Source organism: Hermetia illucens, chromosome 2 (genome assembly GCF_905115235.1).
Source record: "Hermetia illucens chromosome 2, iHerIll2.2.curated.20191125, whole genome shotgun sequence".
In the NCBI taxonomy this organism is placed as follows: domain Eukaryota; kingdom Metazoa; phylum Arthropoda; class Insecta; order Diptera; family Stratiomyidae; genus Hermetia; species Hermetia illucens.
The window spans coordinates 175,108,216-175,126,532 of record NC_051850.1 but is presented as its reverse complement, the minus strand read 5'-3'; the positions used below and the strand labels follow the sequence as shown (position 1 = coordinate 175,126,532).

The following is an 18,317-nucleotide window of genomic DNA, read 5'->3' as shown; positions in this document are numbered from 1 at the left end:
AAGCTGATCGACAGACGGTTGAGTTGATGTCTACAACTGAAGAAGATGGCAAGTAGCTTTCGAAATATGCATATTTGCGGAAAAATAAAACTAGTAAAGTGAAAAGGGAACAATTTGAATTTTGAATAAATTTAAAATTTGTCTCTGTTCTGGTCGGTCTTTGGAAAATTTCCTTGAATGTTTAGATTTATCTTACACAGCGAGTTACCATTAGCCTCTCGGCAAACTTCTACAACTTGAATGCAAGGCCATATGGATTGCGAATATCTCCATTTCGAACTTGATCATAGCGATTATGCCGCTGATTTAGCGCAACATTTTCGTCTCCTTATTCTCAAGAGAGAGATTTTATTGTTCTTGTTTGAAATTGAGGGTGCCATGAATCTGCCATCCACTTGATGGCGGAGCGGACCAATTGGACAGAAACTGTCTCTAATTTTTTGGTCAAAGTTAAAATTTTTTTCCCACATGACTACGATTTCGTCTAGGGCGGAAGCAACTCCAATTCCAAACAAGAATTATTTGAGCTTCGGCAGGCTTTTGGCTAGAAATCCTAACCAGGTTTTCCCCTGGATATAATTCGCATCCATGAAGTATTTGCGGATTAATAGAAGAGAGGAAACTACATCTGTTAACGACTTCGACCAGGCTGCTCCTAGGGCAAAGGCAGAGGTAGCGTCTAATGAGTTGCCTCTGCCCTGGACGAAACCGTAGTTGTCTGGGAGAAAGACTTCATTGTATTTAGAGTTCGGCTATGACTTAGAACTATAGACGAGGATATAGCGAACGAGGCTGCCGTACACTTCATATTTGCGCTGGTACAGTTCCTATCTCAGTTTACTCTTGGATGAAAGAACACCGATATGAGGTACTCAAATCGATTATTACTGGGCAGGTTGCTGTCGCTGATAGAGAGTGTACTCGCGCTGTAAAATCCAACGCTATGATCCCCATATTTACCCTTTGGGTATATAATGTGTATTAAGTCTGTTCTAGAAACCCTTTCTGGAAGCATCTAGCTTAGTTAATTAATATTTCTTAAGTATGACTGGAACCGAAAAAAGCTCTGACTAAATCTAAATGTTTGTTACCCATATTCGCGGTGTCAGTTTTGTCAGTTGTCTTCTATACTTGTTTTGTGATCATAATGAAAAAGTCACTTGACTATTTTCCCGATTTCCTGATTATCAACATTTCATCATCAAAACGATTTGCGGCTTCGATTTCAACTCAAACACGTGCAGCGCTTGGAGCAATGTTGTCTATAGCCAAAAGTATTATAAATTTAAAAGAGATATTCACCTTTGCTTTCAAATGTCGAAAGCAGTTCATCTTTATGCAGAACGAAGTCTAAAGTATTAGTCACCTCAGAATGAAACTTCGTTTGCAATTCGCCACATTTTGATTGGAATAGATATTACCTTATCAGGTACTTATCTTGGTGCATAGAATATGTGCTACAGGGTGAGACAAAGAAACTTGCTGATTTATGAGTTTAATTTTAAGAAGGGTAATATAGATATAAATTTAATTTTTTCAATATAAAGTCAAGGTGACATTGTGATCGTCATGGATGATCTGAATGTTAATTTGGGCTCTAACAACATTTTGCTCGCATAATTTTGGGCATCGTAAAAACCACAGTGAAAAGTTCGTGTACAGGACCTGCCACAAGTTCAGTCGGGTGTCGATTGACTCGCATCAAGTATCTAATCATATCGATCTCATCGCGATCAGTAGATTTAGAAGTTGCCTTCAACTAACAAATAGGTGTTTGATATTGGTCTCGAAAAGGATCATCACCTTTTATCTTTACCCGCATGTCGCGCTACTGCGCCTACTTGCAAGGAAATAAAATTTGGTTCTCTAACTTTCCGCGACCCGATTGTCGTCCACCAGTGGGGAAACACTATTGCTCTGCAAACGACACAATCTAATTTTTAATTAAAATTAAACATTCAAATCTTTTACGTACTCAATCGAGGTAAAATTTCAGAAGAATTTGGGTTCCAAAGTGGAGTTCGTCAGGGTCCTATCCTGTCACCAATATTATTTTTTTCTTGTTATCGGTGGTGTTCTTTATGTTGTCTTGTCTGGACGACTTACAAAGCAACGAGCCATGTCACCGGGTCATAGACATTGACCAAAACGCTCTGGATTTGGAAGAGACGAATAGATTCCCACTGAAGATAAACACGACCAAAACCAAGGTCTTCAGTCTGACTGGTAATTTCATTCTTTTTATATTAACGGGCAGGACATTGAGGACATTCAAAATCCAGAAATTAAATTATCCCAACATCAATACCAATATTCGCTCTATGCTGCTATATGGGAATATCACATAGGAAGTGACCACAACTGTTACTCGAAAGCTCCAAGCTTTCATCAACTCATGTCAACATCGTTCCATTGTCGTATTCTGGTCGGAAATAATAACAAATGAGAAACTTTGCTAGCGTATGGGCATGGTTGCCCATTGAGAAAGGCGATAACTTCATTGTGGGTTATGCTATGCATTATACCAGGATGACCGGCGATCAGAGCAGTGGAGGAAGAGTGCAAGTTTCTTAGCAAGTCGGGTTGGAGTTAAGAGCGTTGCGGAAATATTGATGAATTTTGTTCTTTAATAGAAACAGGTTCATAAGATTATACAAGGTAGGCCATTTAATGTGGGCCCATTTGTTTGTGGAAAAAAACATGAAAAAAAAAACATTTATTTGCTGTTCATATCAAAAATTATTTATTTTTGATCAAGAAGATTGTCCCAGCTATTTTTTGAAAACGGTTGCCTTTGGCCTTGATGGCTCTATTTTTAGGGTTTTCCATCGTTTTGGCCAATGTTTCGGCCGATATGCCTGCTATTTTGCGTCGAATGTTCTTTTTGAGTTGAGCTAGAGTCCTTGGATTGTTGATGTATACCTTGGATTTAAGATAGCCCCACAGAAAAAAAAAACTGGTGGCGTCAAATCTGGTGATCTTGGTGGCGAAAATCACCATTTTTGGATATCAACCTCCTGGGGAACAATGGGTTCAAAAAATCGATAGCAGCATGTAGCATAACGCTCGCCATTGATGGTAACAGAAGCTCCTTCGTCATTTTCGAAAAGAACGGTCCGATGACCTTTTCCGCACAAACACCGCACCACACAGTCAGTTTTTGATTGAGGGGAGGCTGTTCTTGCCTTGAGGATCGGTAGCGTGGAAGCGACAGTTTTGCTTATTTACGCCTCCATTTAACTAAAAATGGTCCTTGTTTGACATGATGAATTTTCGCCAAGAGTCTGGTTCATTGCGAACAATTTCGACAGCCCATTTGGCATAATCAAGGCGTTTCGGTTAATCAGCTGGGTTTAACTTTTGTGCCAATTGAATTTTTTACGGAAACATTTTTAAATCGATACAAATTGTGCGCCTGAGTGTGGTTCTTGCAATGCCTAACTTCTGGGAACGGCGATAACTCGATGTTCTCCGAATTTCCTCAATACTGGCTCGTACGGCTTCAATATTTTCATCGGAAAGTCTTGTACGTTCTCTGGATGCGTGACTGGTATTGTTGAGACTAACGTGGTTAATAAATTTTGCGTATAAACGGTGCAAAGTGCTTTTAGATGGAGCACTTTTCACTTTATTTTTTTACGAAATGCATGTTGAGTTAACACAATTAAGAGCTTACTTTGAATGTAAAGCTGAATTATTTCAGCGTGTTCTTTTGGAGTGTACTGATCCATGCTATAAATTGCCTTGGACTGACGCTTCAAACGCGGCATGTTATTAGTTAATCTGACATTCCTACCAAAAGTTGCAGGGTTGCCAGATGGGCCCACATTAAATGGCCTACCCTGTAGTTGTAAGCACGTGATTGGAGATAACTCATTACCAATTTGCAGGGATCTTAATCATGTGCCCGCTGTGGCCACTGAAGATTTTCCCTCAAACAAATGAACAACGTCTTGTGAAATGGTGTTGGAAAACAACATTTGTCACTTGTGCCATATTTATCTCGTAGAATTTTAGTAGAAAAAGATCGATCAGAACGCTGACGAGATCGGATAACAAAACGCATTATCATATTAATATGCTTCGTGTAAGCCCGTTTTTTTCCTCGTCACCAGTTTTCCTGAAGTGGTTTACCTATGAAATTATTGCAGCCAGAAGTATGACCACGGGTCACAACGGTTAGAAAAGTATGACTAGACGTTGGGTGCGGTCAATCTTCGCCGACCCCATCATGATAGTGACTAAACCATGCGAAACGAAAACCTATGCACCCAACTGTCGAATATACCTAACCAGCCACCTCGGGTAGACCTTCGCATCAGAATGCCCAATTCTAATCAAGAGGTTACTTTGCACCCTGTATTATGGGATTATTTTCAGTGGATGCAAGCTGGCCTTGGGGATCGCAGTGGGTGCATTATCAAACTTCCGATTCAACCTCACTATAAGGTCTAGGGGCTCGTTACGACCTAAATCGTATCTTGTTGCATTGAAGGGTGAATCCAACCGTAACCGCTTATAAATATTGTATGCTTGAAGCGACTTGATGATTTTTGGCTATTGAGGCAAGTACTTTCTGTTCCAATCAGAACGGACTTATTATACAAACACTATAACATCGTCTTTGTCTTGTGACATAATATAAAATGAAACAATATCATTAAACTTTTGAGTAAAATCTTTGTAATTTTCGGACCAATATAAAAACAACACCAAGGACTCTTTCGCAACCCTCTTCGCAGCCGCCGCGTTTCATTAATATTCCACTGTACTCCGCCAGAATTTTTCTGATATCCGCTAATCAGTTTGAATGTTTTTGTTCTTATTATCGGAGTATTGAAATGTTTATTGTTTTTCAGAATGCCGATACAGGCGCCCCAATGGACAGAGTTTTTGTCCTGTCCAGTCTGCATTAATGAATTTGCAGCAAAACAACGTCCTCCAATAAGTTTAGGTTGCGGTCATACCATATGTCGTACATGTCTAGCCACACTCCATAATAAACAATGTCCGTTCGATCAAGTGAGTGTTTTACATTTTAATAAAATATTCTAAACGATACATAAAATTTGTATTTGCTTCATTTCAGACATCGATAACTACAGACTTAGAAAATTTACCGATAAATAATGCCCTTCTTCAACTGGTGGGTAACAATTCGCAATTGAATGCAAGTGGTGCAATTGAATCGGATGCTATAAATTCGCCAAGTGTGCAAAACCTCTCACCTGACGACTTACAACATTATAAATTAGCCAACAAATGCATCGAGGAGTTAGCTCTGTATTTGAAACCGTTTGCAAATGGCAGTTCAGGATGTCTACTGTCGCGGCCGATGCAACGGAAGCTTGTTACTTTAGTGAATTGCCAGCTGATTGAAGATGAAGGAAGGACTAGGGCCTTACGAGCGGCACGTTCTTTAGGCGAACGTACTGTGACAGAACTGATCTTACAACATCAAAATCCACAACAGCTCAGTTCGAATCTATGGGCGGCAGTAAGGGCACGTGGATGCCAATTTTTGGGTCCTGCTATGCAGGAAGAAGTACTTAAATTAGTTCTCTTAGCACTGGAAGATGGCTCAGCCTTATCTCGGAAGGTGCTTGTTATGTTTGTTGTTCAGCGGTTGGAGCCACATTTTTCGCAAGCGTCGAAAACGAGCATTGGTCATGTTGTACAGCTTTTATATCGGGCGAGTTGTTTTAAGGTTTCCAAGCGGGACGGAGACTCTTCGCTTATGCAATTGAAGGAAGAATTCCGAACGTATGATGCATTGCGCCGTGAACATGATGCTCAGATTGTTCAGATTGCAACAGAGGCTGGATTAAGAATTGCTCCAGATCAATGGTCAGCATTACTTTATGGAGATACAGCGCATAAGTCGCATATGCAGAGCATTATCGACAAATTGCAAACACCACAATCGTTCGCCCAATCTGTGCAAGAACTTGTGATTGCCCTTCAAAGGACGGGGGATCCAGCAAATCTCTCAACTCTCCGCGATCCATTGAACCATTTGGCGAACATCGATCCAAGCTGGGAGGCGAATGTACCATGGAAAGATGTGGCAAAAGCTTTGGAAGATGTGAAACAAGTTGTGATCGGACTTGTGGAGTTTGTACAGCATCATGGCAATCGAAAATTGCAGGAGTCGAGTCAGTCGAATCCGAACCCCAAGTATAAAATCAGCTATTGTCGGGATTTGGCGGTAAAGAGGATTTGTCCACGAGGTACTAGTTGTACGTTTGCACATTCGGAGGCTGAATTGGAAAAGTACCGATTGAGAAGCCGTAAAAATAGTACAAAAACGCCAATCGTCGTTAACACAAAAGAGACTGCTGTTGATTATTTGGACACACCTACACATTCACATCTGCCATCTGAAGAAACTTCACCGATGCGTTTCGCGGGAGCAGCGGGAAAAACCTCTGTCCCGCCGCAACCTCCGCAGACCATTTTACCACCGGCTTTTATGGATGCATGTATGCCACCAATGCATGCACCAAGTCCCATACCGTCGGGCGGGACAATGAATCCGGCAGGGATTTTGCCAAATGTAGGTCATAGACATCAATATGACAACCCCTACAATATGAACTATTCAGTTAGGACACCACTATCGCTGCGCTCGCCACGTCCAAATTTTGCAGGAGGTCCAGCAGCAGTTTCTCCCCAACAGCAACCGCCTCCGCCACCATCTCAACCACCGTCTAATCCGGCAATATTTCATGCACCAATGAACAATTTAGGGAACTTTCCTCCATCAGATATTTACAATGCAGTGAATGCTGCTCAGAATTCCGTAGTGCAACCATCTATCCAGCAAACAGCGAACTCACAGGGAAAACTGCCTCCGATGTTGCCGGGCAACAATGCCTTTTTCGCTCAGCTGGGAAATCGGGTAAATGAGTTTTCCAAGCCGGGAGATATGCTACGTCAGCATCTCCCTTGGGAGCAGCAGATGCATCGCTCGCTTCCGCAACAACAGCAACAAAGTCAACAACAAATTAGTATGAATTTAAACACTCCGCCCAATAATTCGCCGTATATGAATTCGCCAAATAATAATAATAATAACAATAACAAGCCAAATTCGGACTTATCAATGAGACAAATATACGAATGTCGCAAACAAATGGAATTGAACTTACTGAATAAGAATCTTAATGGAAATATACACAAGAATTTCACTGGACACGGCCAGTCCCCTCATCAGCAACATGTATTGAACAACAATCTAGCGAAAGACGATATCCTGCCAAATTGCTGGACCTTGGGGATGTCTCAAATTGGTGGAACTTACGGGATAGATACAACAGGAGCAGCGAATGCCGTGTCACGGGATCCATTCGTTCGATCTGATTCAATACTGCAAGAAGACGATTATATTCCCTTCGAAACTACAGCAGATATGAGAAGTAAATTCGGACCGATATCGCGAATGCCGAAAAATTCAGCAACACAAAATGCTATGATGTCACACCAATCGCAACAGCAATCTACAACGGGTCCTTATAACGACAACATGCGCTTGGCGAATGTTGGAAATTCGGTGTGGCCGTACAATCCGTCGTCTCCGACCGCTCAGATAATGGCCTATGGCGCGCAAATGTTTGAAACAGGTGCCGGCGGTACAGTTGATGAGCAAACATTAAAGAATTTAGGCACGACGACGAATGATTTCAATATTGCTGGATTGGGCACGCAGGAGGATTTCTTATTTTCAAAATCAAGCGATATTGGTGGTACTGTTGGTAGTGGAGGATCGAGTGGGACAATCATTGGTCCGCAGTCAAAGGATTGTGGTAAATTGGATGGCTTTAGTGTGCTTGGAATATCGGACATCGATAGTAAAGATAAGGATACATCAGCGAAGGTGAGTGATCTGCTTTTTTTTTGTTTTGAATGTTAAAATTTACAGATGAATATGTTAAGTTAATGTAATGAAAAAGGGTCCGTTTCTCCAATGTTTTTTTCACATACATTTTAGAGCTAAATTGACATTGGAAAACGCTTCCATTCTATTGAATGAGAGGTCAAGAAGTCAACAGATAGGTACTAAAGAGTAGTTTCTTTATTGGCTAAACAGTTTTGTTAAGGCAGACAAATATCATATATCGGGAACCAGCTGTCCCTTACTTGAGTGTACTCTCTTTTGAACAAGGGGAAAGTTGGTTCCTGAAATATGGTATATGTCTTTCTTAACAAACATTTTTAGACAATAAAGGAACTGCTCTTCAGAACCTGTTTAATTTTATATAACGCTTGGCTAATAAATAAGGTCCTAACTCAAACCAATATAGGTCATTTTTTTGAAGGACAATAATCGTTCAGTTTAAAAAGTTGTTTTGCGATGGGACCCCATTTATGCTACGCGACGCGACGCGGCCACGAACTGCACTGCGTATCAAAATATCTTCATATGGTTTTGTAGGCAGCAATACTATTAACATAGTTTGCTGGTCCCAAGCCTAGGGAAAGGAAGAGGGTTTGAGGCAACGTACTTTGTACTATCCGTAGTAGCACAAAAATAAAATGCTGAGACCTGGTCTCTCTTGGTGACAGGTTCCGCGACAGCTGACCAAGAAAATGCATCCAATGTCGTTAGAAACAAGATTGTCGCATCGAGTAACAAGCCTCGAGCGTCCACCTCAGTCGCCGCGGCAGGACTGGCCCCGATCTGGTCGAGAAATGGGCAAGGGTTCTTGACGCATGGGCGGCGTCAGGACATAAGTTAGTTCGAGCAAAAGCAAAACAAATACGTGCCTGCGAAATGTTGGCACCCTAACTGGAAATACCGAGGAACTCGCAAGAGCCCTTCGGAAAAGGCGCATTGATATCTAAGCTTTGCAAGAAACCCGATATTCTGGTACCAAAAGCTGACATAGAACGCGAACGCGGTAAAAATGGTTATAAACTTCTCTATTTTGGTAGCCAGCACTCAATACGATGTTGACATTGCTATCTTAGAGGGTTTCCGTGATGTCATTAAAGAAGTCGAACGATGTGATGAAGTTCACCATTATATCAGCATACGTACTACAGACTGGTCGACCTGATACCGAGAAAGATGCCTTCTGGCAACTTCTCGTTGAAAAGACTTGCAACGTGCTCGCTGACGACTATATAATCATTGCCGGCGTCCTTAATGGTGGGTGAAAGGGCAGACGGTGCCATGGGGAAGGGGTTTGGAGCGCGCAATGAGGGTGGCGACCGTGTAATCGATTTTGAGGACACCCATGACCTTGTACTTATGGATATTCAGGTTAGAGTTATTCAGAATGTACTGAAGATTTTGATCGCCAGCATGGGCTGAGGTGATGAACTTTGAAAGTATGGGAACGGTAGCGACGTAGAAGAGTTTTTCAGGTGCCATGATGTCTTCGTCCTTTACAGGACCCAACTTTGTAGTTAACTGTAAAATGAAGTTAGTTTGTCGTGAGCGTTGGGTTGTTGAAAAAGCGAGAAGATTGTGATCTGTGTAGCTCTTGAATGATCTGCCTTCGGGCTCGTGGTTATAGGCATTGTATCGCTTGCTGGCGGTTTTCGTATTCTTTAGAAATTGTTTTGTTTCAAAGCCACGTTAATGATAGAGTGTGAATCCTTGATACATAAAACCAATGGGTTGTAGGGTTTCAGGAAGGTGGTAGTGGTAATTTCGGTAGTAGCGAATTTGCTGCTGAGGTGTTTTCCTTTTTTTTCCGTGGTTGGTGAGCAATATCGGGAATATTTGGGATGCATCGCCATTTAACTGTGCAATGTAACGCTTCGATGGCGGTATGCAGACGAGGAAGACGTATGATGAATTTAGCCGAGGATTGGAGCCGTCACCGTAGACAGACTCTCCCAGGCGTATTACCAGACCTATCCAGATAGAGCATTTCTCGTCGGTGGCACTGCGTACCACCTCAAAAAGTCGACGAAGAAGTTGAAGACGTTGTAAGCGGTTCTTTGAGATGATGATAACGTTCGGTGATGTTCTGGTGAAAGAGGATCTCGGAAAAAGCGATGCATTGTTCACACGAGAGCTCTAAAAGATGTGGGTGCTTGAAGAGTAGAAACTCATAGAACGCTTTCTTCAAGTCTACGACCGAGAAGACATTTTCGTGACTTCTTGGAGTAGCTTTTCATTGCAAAGAGAAGGTATTCGTCTGCTATAAACAATTGTTGAGTCGTCTATAGTCGTCCGAGATTCGTCAAGTTCCGTTTTGTTTCGAGACAAAAAAAATAAAGCCGACTTGCCCATTGGCTGAATGAGGGCCAAAAGTCGTGTGAAATTTTCTTCAATCGCGGTAAGACAAGTGCTAGCGAGTTTCCGAAGATGCTTGCAGACAGGAGGGCTAGACGTACTTTGTAAGGTCGACTCAGGTTCTCTGGAGGCCAATAGGTGTGAGGGCCAATGGAAACCCTATCAGTTGGCTTCAGAGCTATGAAGTTCTTTTAGTCAGGTGAGCACGTTGAACGTTGACTACGGTGAACATCCGAGTGAGGGTTCGACATAAGCGTATATTGATGGTTTAGCGCCGTCGATTCTTCTTTAAAAGCTCAATCGGAAGCAGGAAGGTGTGTTGGAATTATTGTCGCTCCTAATTTTCCGCGAGGGCTGTGCGAGCATTGACTTCCTCATTCGAGAACATTTGGTCGGGGTTTTGGGGCTTTCCCTTAAGTATTATAGTTTTTTTCCTCCTCGTCTAGACTCATGGATAAGTTATTTATATTGATCATCTCGCGTAAAGTTAAGTTTCAGAACAGGACTCTTACCCTAATATCCAGGTACTATATTAATCGATAGCGCTCATATATATGGCTGAAGTCTAATGTTATATTTGGGGATAGAGTGAGTATTGTGGATATTTATAATATAGAGAAGAGAACAAAGGGCACTATTAGAGAGATTATGATGATAATATTCGTCGGCGCGACAATCCAATTGAATAAGCGCCTTGAAGCGTGTTAGAGTACTTCATTCAAGACCTAAACGGTACATTACATACATACACTGTAGGAGGCAATGTGGTCAGCATTGCACTTGCCCTCGATTGTTACTCTGATTAGACTCAGGGATTCATTCACAGCTGAGTCGACTTGTATGCGATATGCAGTCATGATACAAATCCCTCTGCCACCAGTGAAATTTGAACCGCGACCTTCCACTACGGCAGCCCAGCGCTTTAGTTACTGATTTATCCAGTTTCGGAAATTGATGGCATTTTTTGTGTGACGGGTAAAGAGCGAAGAGAATTTATTATGACGTGCGATGTTGGGAAGACAAGGTACTGGTGTATAGAATAAAGTTCCAGATGGACGGACGAGTGTAAGAACGAGCGTGGGCTTCCTTGTAAATATTGGAAAGAAGTTCTCCTGCGTCAAGTTCGTTTCGGCTATACTGGACGTATACTACGTGATGAGGTTTTGAAACTTCAGGGATTCTTCCCATGCTTCTCATGTGAGATTTTTTCTTGACCTCATTAAAGACCTTATCTCGTGCTCTTGGAGGGAGATTGTGGTGGATAGGTAGCAAATACACTAATTATTATTATGGATTTTAGAAAAGAGCCCGATTCGTAGACAATGATATCAGCACAATTTTTCGTGGTCGTCGATGGTACACTGGTGGTTTCGATGGAGCGTTATTTGGGGATAAGTCGATCAACCAGTGTTGTGGGCTTATCAAGGAAGGATGCTTTGGCGATCTGCAAGGTGAAGGCAATTACCAGAAGTAGGAGGTCAAATCAGTTAGTTCTGATATGTATGTTGATATCCGTTGACATAGGCAGATCAAACCACCGTGTTCATGCGATTGGGACGGTTCGAGCTATTTTAAAAGCTTACCTATCTGCTGGTCTGTCTTTCTCTAAGGTACTCAGAGGTATGTTGGTCATTTCTTGATCCGCAGCTTCGTCGAGGGTTAAGGCAATATGGTCGAATTTGTCGATGATGCTTGTTTCAACTCTTATAAACCATATTTTCGAGTTGGCCTTCCAGAAATGCGGCAGTTGGCACCAGCGAGATAGCCATGAGTTGGCAAGGTAGTGTATCCTCGTTGAATGTTTTCCGTTCTTCAGGGTTTTCTGGCACTTTGTGGTGTTTGTTGTCCATGAGAAAGTCATTGCTGTTGAAGGCATCGATTCCTTTTATCATTGTATACGAGATATAAGCACAGGGAACGGATACGTGATCGCGCTAGGGTCGTACACTGAGTCTTCTTCTTTTTCCTTTGCCTGCGCGTTACGCGCCAAATGGAAGAAGGCACGCCATTGGTTCGGGATTCAGTCGACAAAGTCACCACTTTGGGAGACTCAATCAGGTTTCCTGAAGCTTTAGTTTAAACTCTCTCACAGTTTAATAAAGAAAATATCATTATATTCGACATAAAATTATAAGCAACGCACGCTGCCGTACAGCGCGATTTAGCTTAGACTATAGAGAAGAGCGTTATTTTCTTTTGCGGTGTGTGCGTCACATTCTGTGGCCGCCAAGGAGGAGTCAGCGGCATCACTACTGTGTTACTATTTCTGTGACCATACGCGGGATGAGAAGTTGCTTGCATTGATGGTCTAACTGCGTTCCGTTGGTCACCGGCGCGGCAACATATCTTGTGTTGCTCGCAATGTTGAACCTAAACGATTTTATGGTATACTCGAATAAGGTTAAGATAGGGTGACAGACTGGGGAGAGCCATAACTTCAAGCACTCAGGCTTTATATATCATATTAGGCCTGTTGTACTGTCTTCTGAAGCGCCTATTCAACTGACCTCCTTCCTACCAACTTCGTTATTTTTTGCGATTCTGAACACGTCTCCTAGAGGTAAATTGTGCAGATTCTTCGTTGAAGAAAACTTTTCCAAGGCATCTCCGTCTGCCGATTGCACAGATTCTTCATTGAAGAAAACTTTTCCAAGACATCACAGTCGGCTGCTTGTGCAGATTATTCATTGAAGAAAACTTTTCTGAGGTATCTTCATCTTCGGTTTGGGTAGATCGAGACACTGAATATTCCCGAGACCACCTCGATTTTTTCCATGTGAGTGATGTTTAAAGAGCGGCAATTGACTGTCGGAAAAGATTCTAATTGTGCGATCCGATCGATTCTGTTGCAGACAATATTTTGCTGCCAATGGCGTATACCTGCCTTGAGATATGACAGTCATTTTTTCGCGGTGCAGGGGACACCCTTAAATAACCGAGAATTCCGAAAACGATCTTGGAGATTGCTATGTCCATAGTTCTAAAAGTTTTGTGGCCGTTTGCCGACCATTCTTCTCTTTCGGTAATTATGACTGAATACGTCTTAAAAAAGGACTGAGTTTGTCAGTCACCTGATGATTATTCAGGGATTCAGGGACTGCGGATGCGAATTGTACCATTGTACCAAGGTGTTAATAGGCAGTATCAGAACAGGTTATTGCCGGCTTAATCGCCTTTTATTTCCTGAAATTTCTGGATTTTCATCGGACATTCAGTTAGTGGCTCCTTTTCTTTTTTTTCTGATTTATAACACACTTTTCACAAATAAACAACTTTACAAGATTTCATTTGAATTTCAGCTCACTCCTATGATAACAATCTGGAAAAATAGTGGTGATTCAAAATCATTAAGCCCCACCGCAAGCTTTTGGGACACCTCAAAGGAGACAACACCAATCAAAAACGAAGTTCCTGAAGAAGGATACGAGGATCGAATTGCGAACGACATTCGTCAGTTGGAGTTGCGTTTGGAATCTGAACTTGCCGAACACGAGGAACTGTGGCCACCTCATTCTGAAGATGCCGCAACTCAGCACAATTGACCACTAGCTGAATCGATTGAAGTTGTAATACGATTATTACTGAACAACGATGTGTAAATGTGTGCGATGTGAAGGAAACGCAAAGCGAACAATGTTAGTAAGAAAACCATAAAAAACCATGGACAAGGGTTCGGCGTAGCGCAGAATGAGCAAGTGACAAGGTTTGTTGTATCTAAAGAAAAATTTAATTAATACATAGCAATTGTATGCTGTCTTAAATGTACGTAGAAGAATGTATGATGCGTGTGTTGAGTGCTTGATTATCATATTGATGAGAAAATGGTCACGGCGGCAGCTTGATGCTGCCTAACGACTGTGTGCTTGTACAGTTTCTCCTAGGACACTCTTCTTATGTTTGGCTTTAAGATTTTTGCTTAAAGTTTCGAAATGTAATTTTTATCCTTGACTATTTTATATTTTAGTTTTAACCACGTAATTTATCAGTTTTAAATATAAACAATAACGAAATAATATTGTTATCACTGTTATAACTATCAAACACTTTATTTTATATATTACAATCAGGTAAAGAGAAAGTGGAAACAATTATATAAATATCTGTTTGGTGTAAGGCTTATACCATATTAGTATAAAATATATATTTTTTATTATTTTCTAATTGTATCTATGAATGGCTTGTGGGCCAATAAAACTTGATAATAACTAGCTAACAAAAGATATATTATCTAACTGAATATTTAGAAGAAATTTGAGCGTAAAGATGTCCTTAAGGCTCTTAGATATGCTGGCAATTTGTTTTATGGGAGGGCGCAAAATGTGTGCCGTTGCATTGATTCATAGGACGACGTAACTGTGCGAATTGTTATATTTTTTTAAAAGCAAAGCAAAGCAAATCAAATGTAAATTTAAAGAAAGTATGATCAGTTCGACGGTAAGGATCGTTTTATGATACAATTACGTAGCCTTTTTTTAAAATATTTAATATAATTATGTAAAATCAAAAATGATATATAAAGAATTATTTATTTTTATTGTCTTGTTGCTTAGTATGTTGATGATCATTTTACAGCAATTTCACTTGCTTCACTTCATTTCCTTTTAATCAAATGTTTTTAGTAGCAAACTACTTTTCGTTTACGTGGATGTAAATGTGCACATTGCAACAACACACTCATTTGTAGTCGATTGTGATTTTTTTGTAATAATTATTTTAAATGGGCGGGTTTTTATGTTGGACATCTATACCATAAAAACGAGATTGTGTAGTCTTATTTGAGACTTATTATAAATTATAAATATATTATATAAATATATAAATATTTTAATTTTCTTTTGTTAAAGAGAATTTCATTGAAATAATGAAGATTATGTGTATTTTTAGAAAATGATGAGACGATTTATAGGAACATCTTATATAGAAGAAACGTAAAATGAAACAATGTTGACTGTTGTTACCAATAATTAAATAAATGATTTTTTAATTTGATTTAAACTAAACATTTTTCGTTCGGTTATATAAAGGTTAATGTTCTAGACTAGGGGTTCTATCATCGACAAACTATTTTATTATTTGGTGAATTTTGAAATTATGTTTTTTTCATAGGAAATTGATACATACACATATGCTGACACTTAAAAGCTGTCCAGTGCTTTAAAAACTCCAATTGTGTGATGATAATTCTTTATATTGTCGAATTGTAAAAAATAAAAACAACTTGCATAGTACATACATACATATACTGCATGCTAAATTTGTTACACAAATTTTAATTTAAAAATAAAAGGAGTCAACGAATGAGCATGAAAAATATTAATTTTTTTACACAAAACATTTTGAATCCAAATGATTCATTGTTACGCAAGCATTTTCACTTGACATACAACTTCATATTAGAAAACCAAGAGTCCAAGTGGAAACACTTAACTTTGTACTTCAACAAGTTTCCCATTTAAGGAGGTAAACCATTGGAGAGGTCAAAAACAGAGTAAAATTTGAGAACTGTTTGAAAGAACAAACATATCGAAAGTCGATAAACAGACATTCATTATATAAGAGGTGGCTGATAAGTTCGCGGCCTAAGGTTCATAATGAATGGAAAATATAGCACTTTTCATATTGAGAATAAAATGCCTTTATGTTCTCTGAGAAAGTACTCTTTAGATTTTTCTTTAAAATGGTTTTCTAGGACAGCTTCATCTTACATCGTCTACGAGGCTCTTCAGTCCATTTCAAGCCCTGGTCTTCAGTTAGTCTTTCCTTGAACCATCTCGATCCATCGATCACGTTCGCCAATATCGAAATCCGAGGAGTAAAGACAATACGTCTTTGTTAACAGAATCTGCAAATGCTTTCAAGGTTTTGCCACCTTTCTTCGTTGTTCTGTTCTTCCTTCTTCCTTTTAGGTGTGAGTGTCGTCGATACCTTGAACGTGGCCAACCCATTGCAGCTTCCAAAGTTTGATTATTTTGAAGATTTCAAGGTTGTGGGATATTTGATACAACTCATGGTTGTATCTGATTCGCCATTGGTCGCCCTTGGGTTAAGCTCTAATTATTCCCCCGAGGGACCCTCCTCTCGAAGGTATCGAGGGCTCATGTTTCACATCTGCAGCATAGCATTGGTCTTATTATGGATTTATATACTCGGAGCTTTGCTTTCCTATGTATGCATCTGGCATTTAAACTCAGTTTGTAAGGTGGATTCGGTGTTTTATTTCGCCCATTTTCTTTCCATCTTTCGTCATTTGTACTCTTAAGTATATAAAGTTATCTATATTTACCAAGTTGTACTCATTTTGTCTAGTGGACGTTGTTTTTTTCCTTTGCGTCATAATTTTCATTTTGTTTTCATTAATTCGTAGACCAACTTCGTTTGTTGTTTTGTCGTATGCCTGTTTGAAGTCAACGAATATTTGATAGACGTCGATGTTGAATTCCCAGCATTTTTCTAGCACCTGCTTGACCGTAAATAGGCTGTCAATTGTCGCTCTTCCATTCCGAAAAGATTCTTGGCATTCATCAATCGTTATTCGATGAAGAGTTTAATTGTTTCCTCTAATATTTTCATGAAGATTTTATGGAAGGGACAAAGATACCTCTGCAATTTTCGCATGTCAAGTTTTCATCATTTTGTACGCGGATGGACTCTTGCGGAATATATTCTTGGTTTCAGACGGAGAGAATCAAATTATGGATAGTTTTCATGGCCCATGCACCGCCTGATTTGATGAGTTCAACGATTGATTGCTGATTCTTGCAATGGCCGTTCAATGCTCCCATATTGGCCGTAAGCTCGGACATAATTCTTATAGTGGTGACTGACGCTCATCTCTTACATGCTTCATTTTCAGCCCAATGATTGCCTTGTTTTTTCTTTTACAAAGGGTGGTTTTGGATTGATACTCACGCGTCAGGGTCTCCACTTCTTTGTAGGCTTTTCTTCAGTTATTGCTTGCAATGTTGTCGTAAATTTTCTTTAATTATTGGTCAAAATGTTTTAATTTCTTTTGTGTTAATATTTTATTAACTGCTCGGCGGAGATTTTTGTAATTTTCTCCCTTCGTCCTCGTGTTTCGCTCTTTATGTTATTTGTATGCCTTGTTTTTCTTGTCAAGTGGTTCGTGACATCCATCATTAAATCAGCCGTGTCTCCCGGGATTCATATCCAACGGTTTCTCTCGCTGGTGTTTTTAGTGCGCTTTCTTCGCGAAATTCCGAGAGATAGAATCACTCTCAAGCTTTCCAACCTGAAATTTTCGAAGTGGGATGGTTATTTGGGGCGAATTAAGGCGGGTCTTTGAGATTTGATACCTGTAAATACCTCTTACCATGTAGTGGTCGGAGGTGCAGTTTGTTTTTCGATGATATCTCACGTCGAGGATGCTGGGTAAACATTTTTAAGGTTTTGTGTAAAATAAAACCTTATTAAAATCGATTCAGTGTCTGTCTGTCTGTCTGTCTGTCACACGCATTCTCTAAAATGTCAAATCGATCCAAACGAAATTTAGTGGACATATGGGAACTATGAAATTCCACGCATATAGCGAATGACATAAATTTACGTGCAGTTTAAAGGGGGGCTTCCCATATATGTAAAGGTCCTCCCTTTGGGAGGTTTTTTTCCATCGAATGTAGTCATATGGGGTATCAAATGAAAGACCTCAATTAGTACTTTCTGATATTAGTTTTGACGTGAATTGCAAAGTGTCCGAGTAAGGAGTCAAAATGTACACACTTATAGCGAGACAGGACTCATTTTCGGAAACTACCCAACCTAAAAATCAAAAAAAAAAAAATCAGGGTGGTGTGCTTAGATGAAATCTAGGTCTCAATATGTCCTATTCCGATATCTGATCAAATAAACTTACTAATAGTATATTACCAACTTTTAGAAATTGACTGAAAAACTCCCCTTAAGTTCACCCCAGGAGTACTAAATCGGCTTTGGGGCATCGGCATAGGGGATAGTATCGTGCATACGCATGTCAAGTTTCATGAAAATCGAACTATCAGTGTCAAAGTTATAGCAGTTCAAATTTATCAATTTCGTGCGAATTAACAGTATC

The 18,317-nt window shown here is 40.1% G+C and overlaps 1 protein-coding gene across 2 annotated transcripts in view; it reads left to right on the top strand.

Annotated features, from left to right (window-relative positions):
- The window catches only part of LOC119648040 (roquin-2), a 45,039-nt gene extending 29,795 nt beyond the window's left edge, over positions 1-15,244 (top strand). For both annotated transcript variants that reach the window (XM_038049467.1, XM_038049468.1), the window contains exons 2-4: positions 4,860-5,022; positions 5,090-7,876; positions 13,549-15,244. In XM_038049467.1, the coding sequence (XP_037905395.1) occupies positions 4,861-5,022; positions 5,090-7,876; positions 13,549-13,791 (3,192 nt within the window). In that variant the 5' untranslated portion in view covers position 4,860 and the 3' untranslated portion in view covers positions 13,792-15,244. The remainder of the gene's footprint in view (positions 1-4,859; positions 5,023-5,089; positions 7,877-13,548) is intronic.
- Positions 15,245-18,317: the final 3,073 nt, after the last annotated feature.